The 17564-nt window shown below is 46.0% G+C and overlaps 1 protein-coding gene across 1 annotated transcript in view; it reads left to right on the forward strand.

Annotated features, from left to right (window-relative positions):
* LOC129830417 (protein bicaudal D homolog 2-like) overlaps nucleotides 1-17564 on the forward strand; it is a 73886-nt gene that overhangs the window by 25427 nt on the left and 30895 nt on the right. Inside the window, exons 3-5 of the mRNA XM_055892979.1 lie at nucleotides 14251-14403; nucleotides 15484-15698; nucleotides 15829-16075. Of these exons, the coding sequence (XP_055748954.1) occupies nucleotides 14251-14403; nucleotides 15484-15698; nucleotides 15829-16075 (615 nt within the window). The remainder of the gene's footprint in view (nucleotides 1-14250; nucleotides 14404-15483; nucleotides 15699-15828; nucleotides 16076-17564) is intronic.

The following is a 17564-nucleotide window of genomic DNA, read 5'->3' on the forward strand; positions in this document are numbered from 1 at the left end:
AAGTTTACATACACTTAGGTTGGAGTCATTTAAACTCGTGTTGTTGTCCATTAGTTTACTCCAACTAGGGGAGGGGTGGTAGGGTTAGGGGAAAATAATAAAGGAAAATATATATATTTTTAAATATATGGGGTGTTGGAAATGATGCAGACAATTACATTGATAGAAGCCACAAGCTAATTGCAATATTGAAGCTGATCCCCCCCCCCCCCCCCCCAAAAAATGCTTATTGCGAAAGGCAGATCATAGTTGAGTAAAACTTCTACTATAGGCAAACTAGGCATATCACGCATTATGCACATATTATGGTTACAGGTTAATTGTTGCATTAGTAATGCAAGAATGCTGTGGCACTAGTGCACATTACACAGAGCACATTACACAGAGTACAGGCACTAGGTCCTGAGATTATCAGCAGTGCCCATCGGCCAGCCTCTGGCGTCACTGGCGTGCCTCTCGTCTCACATCAGATCTGGCATCCTTCCCTGGCTTGAGAGCGCCAGCCGTGCCACCCGCCTGCCCTCTTGTCCGCTATGGGCCAGATAAGAGCCAGTGAGATGCCACACACCACTCGCATCCCCTCGAACACTGCCCCACTAACACACATACACCTACATTGTCTCAGCGACATCCCCCTCACACACTGCCCCACTAACACACATACACCTACATTGTCTCAGCGACATCCCCCTCGCACACTGCCCCACTAACACACATACACACCCACATTGTCTCAGAGACATCAGGTCATACATCCCCAATCATCATAACAGCATCCTGTATCGCCTGTGCTCTCTTTTGTTTTTAAATGTCATTTACATTCAGGCCTAATTAGCCTCATTAGCGGGGGCTGCGTGTATGTGTGTGCGTGCGTGCGTATGTGTGTGTGTCTGGGCTGAGCCAGCAGTGAAGAGATTGAAATAACGAGAGGGGCCGGCATGTTGAAAGGGGGCCTGGCCCCTCTTGGGGAGGTGGTTAGCTTTGAGCCCGGCTGTCTGACAGAAAGAGAGGGAGACAGAAAGAGAGGGAGAGACCGAAGGAGAGAGGGAGGGAATGAAAGAGAGGGGCTCTCACTTCTAGATTGTTTGATCTGAAGGGCTGTTCTCTTAGTAGTAGGTATTAAGGGTGAAATAATGAGGGATTTCTGACACCGGCTGCTGATCAGGGCGAGGATAAGGTATATACAGTAGATTACAAGAAGGGCAAGACGATAGAGCGGTACCTCACCGCCATAAGCCTTAACACTGTTCCTGTGTCTCCTTCTCCTGTCAAATTTATTTCATCAAAACAAATTAATTTCTCAGGGCTTTATTTTGTTAACAGAAAATCATTAAAGAATGCTGTGAGCGCTTTCTATCTCTCGCCCTCTGTCTCCCCCTCTTTCTCTCCCAACCTCTCTCCCGCTTACTCTCTCCCTTCCTTTTTTAACCCCTCTCCCCAAATCCCTCCATGTTGGGACTCATCAGATTTAGTTAAGCTCTGCGACAGCGTTTTGCTGCTCAAGTTAGCGATTACTCCGGTTCTGGGAGGGGAGAGGGTCTGAAGGCCTCCCTGTCTAAGGGAGTTTGACAGCCCGTCAGTTTGGAAAGAAGTCTGCGGCAAGGGAATCAAATCCTCACACTTTGCTTTCAGTCTGGCGTTTCTTATAGATATTATCGCAAAAAAAAATCAAGTACTAACAATTTTCGTCAGGCTCTAGGAAATGGGCCAGTTGCTACTTGGCTCTGGCGACTGAAACAAGTCTTAAGATTGGCTTTATGGAAGCCAGATGTCTTTCTCCAAACATAGCTTATGTTTGACTTAGGCTGTGTCTCGTCTGCAGTAACGGAAGAGTATCAGTATTACCTACATACTTGCACTTACAGTTGAAGTCGGAAGTTTACATGGACTTAGTTTGGAGTCATTAAAACTCATTTTTCAACCACTCCACAAATTTCTTGTTAACAAACTATAGTTTTGGCAAGTCGGTTAGGACATATATTTTGTGCATGACACAAGCAATTTTTCCAACAATTGTTTACAGACAGGTTATTTCACTTATAATTCACTGCATCACAATTCCAGTGGGTCAGAAGTTTACATACACTAAGTTGACTGTGCCTTTAAACAGCTTGCAAAATTGCCGAAAATTATGCTATGGCTTTGAAGCTTCTGATAGGCTAATTTGAGTCAATTGGAGGTGTACCTGTGGATGTATTTCAAGGCCTACCTTCAAACTCAGTGCCTCTTTGCTTGACATCATGGAAGAAATCAAAAGAAATCTGCCAAGACCTCTGCCAAGGAGCAATTTCCAAACTCCTGAAGGTACCACGTTCATCTGTACAAACAATAGTACGCAAGTATAAACCACACAGCTGTTGTACCGCCCAGGAAGGAGACGCGTTCTGTCTCCTAGAGATGAACGCACTTTGGTGTGAAAGGTGCAAATCAATCCCAGAACAACAGCAAAGGACCTTGTGAAGATTCTGGAGGAAACAGGTACAAAAGTATCTATATCCACAGTAAAACGAGTTCTATATCAACATAACCTGAACGGCCGCTCAGCAAGGCAGAAGCCACTGCTCCAAAACCGCTATAAAAAAAGCCAGACTACGTTGTGCAACTGCACATGGGGACAAAGATTGTACTTTTTGGAGAAATGTCCTCTGGTCTATTGAAACAAAAATATAACTATTTGGCCATAATGACCATCGTTATGTTTGGAGGAAAAAGGGGGATGCATGCAAGCCGAAGAACACCATCCCAACTGTGAAGCACGATGGTGGCAGCATCATGTTGTGAGGGTGCTTTGCTGCAGGAGGGACTGGTGCACTTCACAAAATAGATGGCATCATGAGGCTGGAAAATTATGTGGATATATTGAAGCAACGTCTCAAGACATCAGTCAGGAAGTTAAAGCTTGGTTGCAAATGGGTCTTCCAAATGGACAATGACCCCAAGCATGCTTCCAAAGTTGTGGCAAAATGGCTTACGGACAACAAAGTCAAGGTATTGGAGTGGCCATCACAAAGCCCTGACCTCAATCCTATAGAAAATGTGTGGGCAGAACTGAAAAAGCGTGTGTGAGCAAGGAGGCCTACAATCCTGACCATCTCTGTCAGGAGGAATGGGCCATAATTCAGCCAACTTATTGTGGGAAGCTTGTGGAAGGCTACCTCAAACGTTTGACCAAAGTTAAACAATTTAAAGACAATGCTACCAAATACTAATTGAGTGTATGTAAACTTCTGACCCACTGGGAATGTGATGAAAGAAATAAAAGCTGACATTCTCTCCACTATTATTCTGACATTTCACATTCTTACAATAAAGTGGTGATCCTAACTGACCTAAAAGGGAATTTTTAGTAGGATTAAACGTCAGGAATTGTGAAAAACTGAGTTTAAATGTATTTGGCCAAGGTATATGTAAACTTCCGACGTCAACTGTACATCACTCTTTCTCTGTGAATATGGATTTTAGCACCATATTAATGCTGTGAGCCAGTCTTCAGTTTAGTGCTGTTACCGGAGCTCGACTGGTTCCCTTGTGTGTGGCTCTGTCTGCCTGCAGTTGCCAACCTCATTGTGAATGCAGACACACACACACACACACACATGCACGCACGCACGCACGCACACACACACACACACACTGGTGCAGTGGCATGGTGGGTGGCCAGGGCTAATTGCCTAGATGGAGGGAGTTGGAGTGTATATCTCACTATGTATAGGAGCTAATGACACCCATCCACTGCCACTTTATGGGCAGAGGTAGCCAGCAGAAGGCGGGCAGCGGGTGGGAGCCAGGGCACTGAGGCTGGCATTGTGATGGGACTGAGGACTCTGAAAGAACCCTTTGTCAGCTGGGTTTTCAAATTAGGCAGCTAAGGACGGAGGGAGAAAGGGAGAGGGTGGAAAGAGGAGAAGAAAATCCGTTAGGAGGAGAAAACAGAGACTCTGAAATATGTGTTTGTTTCTTTTTCTGGCATATGCTTGGCAGCCCTGATTTAGCCAAGGGGATGGTTTTCTCCCAAACCTCTGTCAGTTGATCTGTCATGTGACTCCATAGACAGAGTTGGGTCGCCTTGTGATTGTTGACCTTTTGTCTCTATGAGAGATTTGGAAATATAGGTGAACGATGGGAGCTTTCAGAAATCAATTTAATTCAATCAACTGTATTCCCCGTGGGCCAATTATTACATGGGCCAATTATGAATTATTATTACAAAGTGGCAGTCTAGACAACATAAACAAGTCTTGATACAGTACCCGTCTGCCATCGGATGCAGAGGGTCTTTTATGTGATAAGTAATTGTCAGACAGGTTCAAAAGGCGAGCTCGTTTTCAAGAGGTAATGACCCCACTGCACCTCAATGACCTACCGTGCTCAATAATCATCCATCACGGTGAACCTATTGCTAGCAAAAGCCTATACACTACTCAGACCTATAACACATCTAAAAGGGCAGCTGTCTATGATTGACTGTCTGAGATGTCCTAAGCATTCTCCATCCTGTAGCCTCCTCCCTCCCCCTCTCTTTCCGTTGATCCTGTTTAACATACCACGGCGTTCACACGTCACATATAAAAGCGTCTGCCGTCTACGAGGCCCACAGACACCCAGCCAGTGACTGAGAGCCTTGGGCAGTGATACGCCACACTTCTATGCCACGGTGCGAGCTACAGTACAGGATTAAAAGCCATACAATGGGTGCGGTAATGACCGTGACTCCATTAGACTCAAGCTCTCCTGTCACAGCCTGAATCTGTGCTGCCTCCCGCGCTCTTTTCAACACTCACAGAATTCCCATAGTGAGCCGCTCAAGAACTTAACTAATTCACTCACAGTCAGACAAAGACGGATTCGTTATCACTACACTGTTTAGTGTCTGCTCAGACATGGTATCAGAAATCCCCTGACAGACACACAGTAGAGGACAGGGATAGACAGTGTAGTCGTGTAGCCTGCACTGCTCCCATGTATAACTGTCTGACCAGTAACGTTCCATTTTTTTCTCCCCCTTACACATTACATTAGTGAGCTCTGGCTTAGCCAATCAGAGTAATGAGCTGGTCATTCAGACATGAAATATGGTTGTTTTTTCCGCCTCATTTGACACGGTGTCATTTGACACTCTCAGACGTTAAGCTGCCCCTTTTTTTAATTTGACAAGCTCAATTATAACTCTTGAACTAGCTGGATTATAGACCAGACGGAACGAGGGAAGGAGAAAAAAAGATCTGGAAAATGCTCAAGGGCAAGAATGGATGTTCTAGAATGCCAGAGGTAGGGTTGTGGGGTTTTCATAATAGAGGAGTAGCTCTTTGAAGGAGATGGTGAATGGTTGTAGAATGATGATATGGGCAGTGGTTTTTTCTTCCCCCTAAATATTAGCTGGCATAAGCCCAATATAATAAAGGTGTATTCTAACATGAATGATCTCCTCCTGTATTGTGATGGGGAGAGCAGCAGGAGGAAGGGAGGGAGGGAGAGAGACAAAAAAAGAGGGAAGAAAATAGGGGTCGAGTGGGAAGGGATAGAGAATTAGAGCGAGCGAGAGAGAGAAGGGGAGAAATGGGTAATGGGAAGGAAGGAGGGAGGAGGAGAAAGGAGAGAGTTAGAATGAAAGAGGGCTGAGGTAAAATGACATGTACAGTTTCTACTGTGACATTGACTTTGTGGTGTTAGATCCGTTTACGGGGAGCCAACCTTCCCCGTCTGCCCAGAGCAGGTGTGAAACCAGGGGCACTAAGCCCTCCAGATGTTCCCTGGGTAATCTTCCCACCCCGCCCATCGCACCTCGCCCTGCCCCCATCCCCCACCCTTCCCAGTTCCGTATGTCTCTCAGATTGATGGCTATTTATAGTCACTAAAGCATGGCTCTCTTAAACACATTTAAAAGATCTGCCATTGATTCGTAATGATATTTGTCTTTTCGTATCTGATTTAAAGGGCCGGGGCTTTACGCTGGCACCACGTCCAGTAACACCAAAGTGGTTGTTCAAGTTGGATCGATAGGCTGGTAGTCAGTCTGTACAACAGCTGGCAGGCATGCGCCAACGTACTACAGTTCACACTCCAGTACACACACACATACACACACACACACACATACAGATACAGACAGACACACACTCACACTAATGCACATACTGTACATCACACATTTATGACCCCCGGACACACACAGAAACACTCATTCACATGCATGCATGCTCTATATCACCCCTCTAGACTTACACACAAACACAACCACACACAAAGGGAAGACTAGAGATCTGATCTTTTAGCATTTTTTTCAAAGCTTTGAACGTGACCTTGAGTGTGTTTGTCCCAGTCACGGTGCCTGGGGTGTTGAATAGAATGTAAAATCACTCCCAGCAACAAGCGGGATAAAATAATATCTATTTTCACCCAGATTCTGACAATACAGCAAGATTTCAGACCTACAGTATTCCCATAGAATTGTCTCTGTACAGTATGTGTGTGGTGGGGGTTGTGAGATGGTATGTCGGATTCCCTTCGTCCTCGTCTCTCATCCCGGGGGTAGAAGAGCTGTGCTGGGCTGAATCATGTCTCAGGGACATTTCAATTTTCCTCATTTTGCTCTACAGGCTTCTCTACGTTTTCTACATCTCTGAGCAGCACAGTGTCTCTGGACAATCTCTGTCTGTAAACGGAGCTGGACAAGGCTGCTCCTGTCCGTGTGATAGATAGATCTAATAGAGTTCCTGTTTGACCTGGAAAGAGAACTCAAGGGTGACTGTTTGATATGATACGCAGCCTCTAAAAGGGATCCACCGAGAGGAGAGGGGGGGGGGGGGGTGCGAAATTAAGCCAGCCAGTGAAATTAAGCCAGGCAGCGCCGTCATATCAGTAATCCCGTCTCGTGCCATCTGGGATCGTCCCTTCTTTTCTTTCCAGGGAAGGGAAATGGTAAATGTGGTATTTCACAGAAACACACTCCAGATATCCCGTAGTATTAAGACCAACCCAGGGTCTAACCACAGTTTCAAAGCCTACCTAATCGACAGCACTGTTAAGCTCAAACCCTTTAGGCGTCAACTCAAAGCTTTGCTGAGCCCTAAGCTGGTTAAGACTCAGTATGCTGTAAAAGGCAGTTTCAGTTGTGAAATTGGGAGCTGGAGAAAGTGAAGTGTTGAGTATAGTTCCAGTATGACCGAATCAGCTCAGAGGAAGGAGCTGACCTCTAGAATCGACTGAGCTAGTGCTTCCATGTCTTTTACAGCGGCACTCACTGCATCCCCTACAGAGAGAGGATTAGACCAGTCAAGGACTTTTCAATAGTACTCAAATGTCCTGCACACATACAGTATACTGCACACTAGGCGTAATCTAACACACCGCGACATGCTCCTACTTACACACACATTAACATGAATGATCTGAAGCATTAGCCAAGCACACACACTCCCTGGTCAGGTGGGTTTGAGTGTTTAGTGAGGCAGCTGGTGTGTCCCTATAGTGGCAGTAGGCAGGGGGGGCTTCATAAACCATACATCTGTTCATGCTAATCAGAGACCTCCCATTGACAGGGTCCTTAAAGGTGGCACGTCAAACATAAATAAAACCAGACCCCCCCCCCCCATCTCCTACCCCCTGTGCCCCTATCACTAACACCCCCAGGGGAGAGCTCCGTCATTCGCCTGAGTAAATGTTATTCAAGTTTTATGGCAGGCAGGCATGCACACAGCCACCTTAACCCCCACTGTGCAACTACAGCTCATCTTTTCTGTCAGGCAGTCTCTGAGGACCTCTGTGTGGCCAGTGAGGTCGATGGCAGAGTGGGCTTTTACGGAAAGCAGTGTCAAAGGTCAAAATTCTCGTTTGCATCCTAATCAGTTTGAGGAGCCTCTTAATCACTTTGTATGTTGGTTGTTATTCATTAAAGGAGCAATCAGCAGTTGCTACATAACATTTTTTTTAAATAAATTAATGCTATATACCCATTGAGTCTTGAAGAATATAATGTATACAGTTTACGGAAGTTTACATACACTTAGGTTGGAGTCATTAAATCTCGTTTTTCAACCACTCCACAAATTTCTTGTTAGCAAACTATAGTTTGGGCAAGTAGGTTAGGACAACTACTCTGTGCATGACAAGTCATTTTTCCAACAATTGTTTACAGACAGATTATTTAACTTATACTTCACTGTATCACAATTCCAGAAGTTTACATACACTAAGTTGACTGTGCCTCTAAACAGCTTGGAAATGTTCAGACAATGAAGCTTTGTATAGGCTAATGGACATCATTTGAGTCAATTGGAGGTGTACCTGTGGATGTATTTCAAGGCTGTGGATGTATTTCAAACCTTCAAACTCAGTGCCTCTTTGCTTGACATCATGGGAGAATCAAAAGAAATCAGCCAAGACCTCAGGAAAAAAAATTGGAGACCTCCACAAGTCTGGTTCATCCTTGGGAGCAATTTCCAAACGCCTGAAGGTACCACGTTCACCTGTACAAGCAAAGGTACGCAAGTATAAACACAATGGGACCACGTAGCTGTCATACTGCTCAGGAAGAAGATACGTTCTGTCACCTAGAGATTAACATACTTTGGTGCGAAAACTGCAAATCAATCCCAGAACAACAGTAAAGGACCATGTGAAGATGTTGGAGGAAACAGGTACCTATTTCCACAGTAAAACAAGTCCTATATTGACATAACCTGAAAGGCCGCTCATCATGGAAGAAGCCACTGCTCCAAAACCACCATAAAAAAGCCAGACTACGGTTTGCAACTGCACATGGGGACAAAGATTGTACTTTTTGTAGAAATGTCCTCTGGTCTGATGAAACAAAAATATAACTATTTGGCCATAATGACCATCGTTATGTTTGGAGGAAAAAAGGGGAGGCATGCAAGCCGAAGAACACCATCCCAAACGTGAAGCACGGGGTGGAAGCATCATGTTGTTTGGGTGCTTTGCTGCAGGAGGGACTGGTGCACTTCACAAAATAGATGGCATCATGAGGTAGGTAAAGGATGTGGATATATTGAAGCAATATCTCAAGACATCAGTCAGGAAGTTAAAGCTTGGTCGCAAATGGGTCTTCCAAATGGACAATGACCACAAGCAAACTTAAAAAGTTGTGGCAAAATGGCTTAAGGACAACAAAGTCAAGGTATTGGAGTGGCCATCACAAAGCCCTGACCTCAATCCCATAGAAAATGTGTGGGCATAACTGAAAAAGCGTGTGTGAGCAAGGAGGCCTACAAACCTGACTCAGTTACACCAGCTCTGTCAGGAAGAATGGGCCAAAATTCACCCAACTTATTGTGGGAAGCTTGTGGAAAGCTATCTCAAACGTTTGAGCCAAGTTAAACATTTTAAAGGCAATGCTACCAAATACTAATTGAGTGTATGCAAACTTCTGACCCACTGGGAATGTGATGAAAGAACTAAAAGCTGAAATAAATGATTCTCTCTACTATTATTCTGATATTTCACATCCTTAAAATAAAGTGGTGATCCTGACTGACCTAAGCATTTTTACTGGGATTAAATGTCAGGAATTGGGAAAAACTATGTATTTTTATGTATTTAAATGCCTCATGAGCTTAGTTCAACTGTCGTACATCATTAGAACCCAAAATATAAGATTGTTTACAAATATCGGAGTAAAACAAAGTGAATTTAAACAAACACCATATTTCCTGAAAACACGGTTTAAACTATAATTTTGACATATGGATGGTCAGTCCTTGCATCTCTAGCTCGGTCTATGAATTTGAGAGTTCTTATATTTCCCCAGCCTTATCCCTCAGCTTTTTACTAAAACTGGGGCGGGGAGTTCACTTTGTTATTGTTTCTACTGCTGATTGCCGCTTTAAGGCCAGACAGCACTGACCCTCCAGCTGAGGCAACTGACCCTGGGGCCTGGGGCCTGGGGCCTGGGCCTGGGCCTGAAGAGACCACCTGGCTATTTTGTCTATCCTTGACAAATTGAAACACTCCATGGCAGTTGCGCAGACCTCAATGGCGTTAACATGGATGTATCCTACTCCTGGACTCTACTCTTAAACTCTCTCCATTGAAAGTGCTCTTAAATCCAGAAGTAGGTCATTGCCATTAAAATGGCCTTATTTCAACCCTGCGTGCAGAAAAATGCAGTCCTGCAGCTGACCAAATTAGGTTTCTGAGAAACGTGTCACTGGTGTCACTGCTAAATAGGTAGGGGGAAGGTGAATTACATTGCTGGATGTTGTTGATGTGGTTCAACTAAATGTCAGAATGTCTTGTATGGGGCTTAAGTCCTGATTTGAGCACATAGGTCATGTAATTTACAAGAACAGATAAGCAGGCAAAAGACCTTCTACATATTCAACTTTCCTCATTATGGTCATTATATTATAGAGCCTAACCCTTAAGTTACTTATTAGCCTCAAAATGTCTTTATAAGTGTTGCCTACCATCTACAGTAAGTTTATTAATCAGTATTGAAAGGAGGATTGAAAACCAGAAAAGTGAAAAACACAAAAGTTTAAGTGCACTGTCCAGTAAGTCTAGACTCTAGGTAATAGTTTAGCTACAGGGATATGGACTGGGATATGTCCCGGATAGCCTTAGGCAACAACATTGATGTATACGCTGACTCGGTGAGCGAGTTTATTAGCAAGTGCATCGGTGATGTTGTACGCACGGTGACTATTAAAACCTTCCCTAACCAGAAACCGTGGATTGATGTCAGCATTCGCGCACAACTGAAAGCGCGAACCACTGCTTTTAATCATGGCAAGGCGACCGGAAACATGACCGAATACAAACAGTGTAGCTATTCCCTCCGCAAGGCAATCAAACAAGCTAAGTGTCAGTATAGATATAAAGTAGAGTCACAATTCAATGGTTAAAACACGAGACGTATGTGGCGGGGTCTACAGTCAATCACGGATTACAAAAAGAAAACCAGCCCCGTCGCAGACACCGACGTCTTGCTCCCAGACAAATGAAACAACTTCTTTGCTCGCTTTGAGAACAATACAGTGCCACTGACACGGCCCGCTACCAAAACCTGTGGGCTCTCCTTCACCGTGGCCAACGTGAGTAAAACATTTAAACGTGTTAACCCTCGCAAGGCTGCTGGCCCAGACGGCATCCCTAGCCGCGTCCTCAGAGCATGCGCAGACTAGCTGGCTGGTATGTTTACGGACATATTCAATCAATCCCTATCCCACTCTGCTGTGCCCCACATGCTTCAAGATGGCCACCATTGTTCCTGTCCCCAAGAAAACTAAGGTAACTGAGCTAAACGACTATCGCCCAGTAGCACTCACTTCTGTCATCATGAAGTGCTTTGAGAGACTAGTCAAGGATCATATCACCTCCATCCTACCTGATACCCTAGACCCACTCCAATTTGCCTAGCGCTCCAATAGGTCCACAGACAATGGAATCGCAATCACACTGCACACTGCCCTAACCCATCTGGACAAGAGGAATACCTATGTGAGAATGCTGTTCATTGACTACAGCTCAGCATTTTTTATTTTTATTTTTTTATATATATTTTTAAAATAAATTTTATCCCCTTTTCTCCCCAATTTTCGTGGTATCCAATCGCTAGTAATTACTATCTTGTCTCATCGCTACAACTCCAGTACGGGCTCGGGAGAGACGAAGGTCGAAAGTCATGCGTCCTCCGAAGCACAAGCCAACCAAGCCGCACTGCTTCTTTAACACAGCGCGCCTCCAACCCGGAAGCCAGCCGCACCAATGTGTCGGAGGAAACACCGTGCACCTGGCCCCCTTGGTTAGCGCGCACTGCGCCCGGCCCGCCACAGGAGTCGCTGGAGCGCGATGAGACAAGGAAATCCCTACCGGCCAAACCCTCCCTAACCCGGACGACGCTAGCCCAATTGTGTGTCGCCCCACGGACCTCCCGGTCGCGGCCGGCTGCGACAGAGCCTGGGGGCGAACCCAGAGACACTGGTGGCGCAGTTAGCACTGCGATGCAGTGCCCTAGACCACTGCGCCACCCGGGGGGCTACAGCTCAGCATTTAACACCATAGTACCCTCCAAACTTGTCATTGTGCAACTGTGTCCTGGACTTTCTGACAGGCCGCCCCCAGGTGGTGAGGGTAGGAAACAACATCTCCACCCCGCTGATCCTCAACACTGGGGCCCCTCAAGGGTGCGTTCTCAGCCCTCTCCTGTACTCCCTGTTCACCCATGACTGCGTGGCCATGCACTTCTCCAACTCAATCATCAAGTTTGCAGACGACACCACAGTGGTAGTCTTGATTACCAACAACGACGAGACGGCCTACAGGGAGGAGGTGAAGGCCCTCCGAGTGTGGTGTCAGGAAAATAACCTCACACTCAACGTCAACAAAACAAAAGGAGATGATCGAGGACTTCAGGAAACAGCAGAGGGAGCACCCCCCTATCCACGTCGACAGGACATTAGTGGAGAGAGATGGAACGTTTTAAGTTCCTCGGCGTACACATCACGGACAAACTGAAATGGTCAAAACACACAGACAGCGTGGTGAAGAAGGCGCAACAGCTGTAAAGTAGGTCTGATCTTGTACGGTAAATCATGCGTTATTCATTAATGCACCATCACTTTCACACGGGCACTATTAGACTACGCCCATGCTCATTATACATGCACACAGCCTCATGAATATTCATTAGCCTTCACCCAACCATCAGCATCAATCGGGCGCTGCACTTAGTGATTAATTATTACACAGCGCTAATGAGGAGCATGTTCTTCCTTCACCAGGGATTTTGCTTTCCTCTGAATATGTAATGGTATCTGTAAGCTAAGCTAATAATGGCATGAAGTCGTATTACATGGGTAAACGGAGAGTAAAAAAGTATAATTTGTTGATTGTGTCAAAGTGATGAGTCAAATTACTAAGATGTTTTCGGGAATTTACATTTTGAACTCTTCGCACGCACGCACGCACGCACGCACGCACACACACAGCATCTGTTCGTAGGGAAAATGACCCTCTGATCTGTGACTGGAGTGACGTGTGTGTTGAGGGACTCTCCTTTGTCACCTCAACTCGGTCACCTGAAAGGATTTGGGACCATGTGTCACGCTGCACACACGTACACACCCACATACACACCCACATATACACACACACAATAACAGAATAGAAGAGAGCACACTGCGCAGCTGAACTCACTCTCAAAGTCAATGCATTCATGCACAAAACTGATAACTACAGAGAACAGATTGCACGTGCTCTCTTTCAAAGTCACACACGCATAGTTTTCAGCTGTGCTAACATAATTGCAAAAGGGTTTTCTCATGATCAATTAGCCTTTTAAAATTATAAACTTGGATTAGCTAACGCAACGTGCCATTGGAACACAGGAGTGACGGTTGCTGATAATGGACCTCTGTACGCCTATGTAGATATTCCATTAAAAAAAAATCAGCCGTTTCCAGCTACAATAGTCATTTACAACATTAACAACGTCTACACTGTATTTCTGATCAATTTGATGTTATTTTAATGGACAAAAAAAATTGATTTTCTTTCAAAAACAAGGACATTTCTAAGTGACCCTAAACTTTCGAGCGGTAGTGTACATTCAGAGTAAGCAACACACGCCCCTTTGCTGAGTATCTCCTTACTGTAAAACCTTTTAAGTAGCCTAACCGTCAGACTCAGGTGTCCTGCATTTGTCAGATAAGGGCTGACTGGCTGGGATGGGTAATGATGGGGGACGGCGGGGGGAGGTTCAGGGGTGGTGGTCAGGGGAGTTGATCGAGTCTACTGGAGGGGGAGGAAGGGGTATGGAGGAGGACAGACAGGGGGACAGAGAGGGACGGTGAGGACACAGGCTTGCCTCTCTGCAGGGCTTATCTGATCCTGTTGGCTTTGAGCCTGTCAGTCTGTCACTGCAGGAGGAGGGGGCAGGGAGAGATCTCTGACTCGTTGACTGTGCCTTCCTGTGTCAGAGCTTTTGTCACCATCTGGGAGATAAGTGGGGTGCTCTCGCTGTGGTGCCATCAGAACTGGCAGACAGGCACCCCGTGGCCCGACGCCCATAGAGAAACCTGGCACCTGGATACACACACACACACACACACTGCATACACGCTGGGCTAGGCTAGATGGGTGCACATACTTATCCAGGCAGATTGGCTGTATTTAAAACACTCACACAAAAGCCCAAAATATGTTTCGCTGACAATATTTGTTGTTTTTTTGTCCCTTTCTCTCCATCCCTCTCTCCTCTTCTCCCTCTGTCCCTGTAATTCGCTCCCACAGAACAGCCAAGTGGTGGAGCTGCAACGGACCAGTCTGCGGGATGATATCAAGGAGTACAAGTTCCGGGAGGCACGTCTGCTGCAGGACTACACGGAGCTGGAGGAGGAGAACATCTCCCTGCAGAAACAGGTCTCCATGCTCAAACAGACCCAGGTGAGGATTAACACAACCACACTGTGAGAGGGGGGAGGTAGTGGGACTAGGGGTGGGGCATGGCTGGATGGTAGGAGAAAAGGAAAGGGAACATGTTCCTTCAGAAACGGGCCTCCTTGCTCAGAGGATTAGGGTGGGGCGAGACGGAATGGGGAATGGGAAGGAAAATGAGAACAGATCAACCCACCTTTTTTATATGTACTCCCTCGCTTCTGCAGGCTACTCCTCCACTCACGCTTCGTTATGAATCCCTCCTCGCTACCATTAGCTGCATTTAGCTGAATCTGCTCATTAGGCTCCGTTAACCCAATAGCTGCAGGCTCTCTGAACCGAGACATTGCGCTACTGTCTACTACACATCCCAGTCCATGTGCAACCCCCGGTTTTCCATGTTCACACACCATAGACCTCTACCTGTATTATCCAGTTTGTGCTGCCACAGCCCAAACAAGGCCTGGAATACACTGATTTAATTCAGATTAGAGAAACCACGCTCGGATGTAATAAAGAGATTAGGCTTTATGTGGAGACCTATTTGCGCCCGGAGAGAGGGGGAGCATGTTTGATTGTAACACAGTTTAAACGGTGTGTTTCTGATAGCTGGCTTTCCCTCTCCGTAGACCACAGAGACACAGAGAGAGAGAGAGAGAGAGAGAGACACAGAGGTGCAAAGCAAATACTCTGATTTTAATTCACGCTGATGGCAAGAGTAAAAACAGACACGAAATATAAAAGAATCTACAAATAGGGCATTTCCTTTTGAAATAGAATTTTATGTGGGAACTGCTAGCACTCTCCATCTGCCCTATATGAAGATTTTATGTTTGTTCAATTTAGAGGCATGAATTTAAAACAAAGACCTATAGGCTATAGTTTTAATTGGCCAATTACAGTACCGAATCCGATTTTAGATGAAAAGACAATTAAAAAAAGGCAATTTTGCACTTTTAAAAGCCCTCATTTAATGGTGACAAAATGAGTTGATTTTAAACCAGTATGGCATCATCCTATTTGCATTTCTCTCATATAAGCCCCCGCCCCGTCTGCTTTGACACATTCTTGTCTGTCCCGCCCCTACAGGTGGAGTTTGAGGGTCTGAAGCATGAGATTCGTCGCCTGGAGGAGGATACCCAGTTCCTGAACAGCCAATTGGAGGACGCCATCCGCCTGAAGGAGATTGCAGAGCGACAGCTAGGGGAAGCGCTGGAGACCATCAAGACTGAGCGCGAGCACAAGGCCGCCCTGAGGAAAGAGCTCTCCCACTACATGAGCATAGGAGACTCTATGTACCACAGGTGCACACACAGTCCAAAGTCACACCTCATGCATCCGCCAAAGCCTTCGACAAAATAATATAGTACGAACAGTTACGAGAATAACAGTGAACTTGATGTTTTCATGTTCTGGTCCTCTCCCTCTCACCAGCCCCCTCAGCATCTCTCTGGGTGGGCTCAAGTTCAGCGACGACGCCGCCACGGAGCCCAACAACGACGACGCTCTCCGCGGTTACGAGAACGGCTTCAGCAAGCTGGCCAACGCCATCGCTGAGGACAACCGTGCGTTCGCGCACAAGAAGGGCGACCTGTTCCGTCCCGTCCCCGGCCTGGTCGACGACCTGCTGAGCGAACTGAACATCTCCGAGATCCAGAAACTCAAACAGCAGCTGCTGCAGGCACGTAGCTACACCCCACAAAACCGCTCATTCATTGCGCGAGATAGGGTTAACAGCGAGGTATATCCGGCTGCTGCAGCTATAGTAGGTCATTCAGTCAGTGAATCTGTTTACACTGTGTATGATATGAATGACACCAAGGTTTGAATTATACAATACACATTGATACTCAAATAATGTTCAAAACAAACCTGGATAGCCACGTGGGCCCAGTGGCTCTTTTGGCCAGGCTGCACGCCTCTGAATCCTGTTAGTGGGAGCTAATCCTGTAGGACACACCCCCAGGATGTCACACACACACACCCATCACAGTGTTAGGCCATCTGTCAGAACATCAGAACGCCTCAACTGTCTCCATGGTTACCAGTGTGTGTACTGATTGGATACCTGTGGGTGAAAAGACGAAAGACCTTAGGACCTGGGTCTTCCTACCCCAAACACGATTATGTTTTAATGTTGTCCCAGGTTTGCCTAGATGTTTCCATAGTATTGCTTTAGTGTACGTACCGTGACATTTAACCTGTTCTGGTCCTTTGGTACTGAATCTCATGGGCAGCAGCAGGTGTTAGTGTTCCGCATTAAGCCAAAATAGTGTCAACCAGCGCTCTGGGTCTTTTCTCCACTGGCAGTCCATTCCACAGATTACTGGCGGGAATCGCAACAGGGAAACCCAAACCTTTCTTGCTCAATAATTCAGCTGCTCCAATGCTCTTCCCTTTCTCCTCGTCCTATCGATCACAGATTGAATAATCGCTCGCAGCAGGTCACCCTACTCCTCAGTTGCAGTAGAATCCATACCCCCACTGTGCAATCATATCCAAAATGGCTTGGCATTACCAACAAGTTTGTCAAGGTCATCAACGAGAATTAGGGAGGGGGGACAGATTAGGTGGAGAAAGGGGGGGTGGGGTATGACAAGTGGTATTCTTAGTGTCAATATCATCACATAATGATGTTTTTTATATACTGTGCTTAAAGATACAGTATGCTGAGAGCTAAAAGTACCTTCCTATACCTATCTTGGCTAGTATTCTAAATAGATATTAATTAAACCATTTTCTCTTTTTAAGTCCTGTCATTGATCACTCATTCATCACAGCTGAATAATAGATGAATTTAAACAGGAATGTGATACTAATTACTGGCACACACCCAGTCTCTGAAAATAGCTCTGTACTGCTCAGGCCTGCACTACTCTGTGTGAGCGCTTACGTGTGTAAGTGGACCCTGGTCCCTCTGCCAACAAAGAATTGAACCCAGTCCAGACTTCTCCAAGGTCACCTAGGCTCTGAATTGGCAGTTCTCTCCTTGCCCTCTGATGCTGTGGTTGGTTGGGCACAGAGACACACTGCCTTTGGTAACATACTGCAGCCCCCTCAGTTAGCCCCTAAAACCTCCAGAGATGTTATACTGCAGCCCCCTCAGTTAGCCCCTAAAACCTCCAGAGATGTTATACTGCAGCCCCCTCAGTTAGCCCCTAAAACCTCCA

Source organism: Salvelinus fontinalis, chromosome 31 (genome assembly GCF_029448725.1).
Source record: "Salvelinus fontinalis isolate EN_2023a chromosome 31, ASM2944872v1, whole genome shotgun sequence".
Taxonomy (NCBI): domain Eukaryota; kingdom Metazoa; phylum Chordata; class Actinopteri; order Salmoniformes; family Salmonidae; genus Salvelinus; species Salvelinus fontinalis.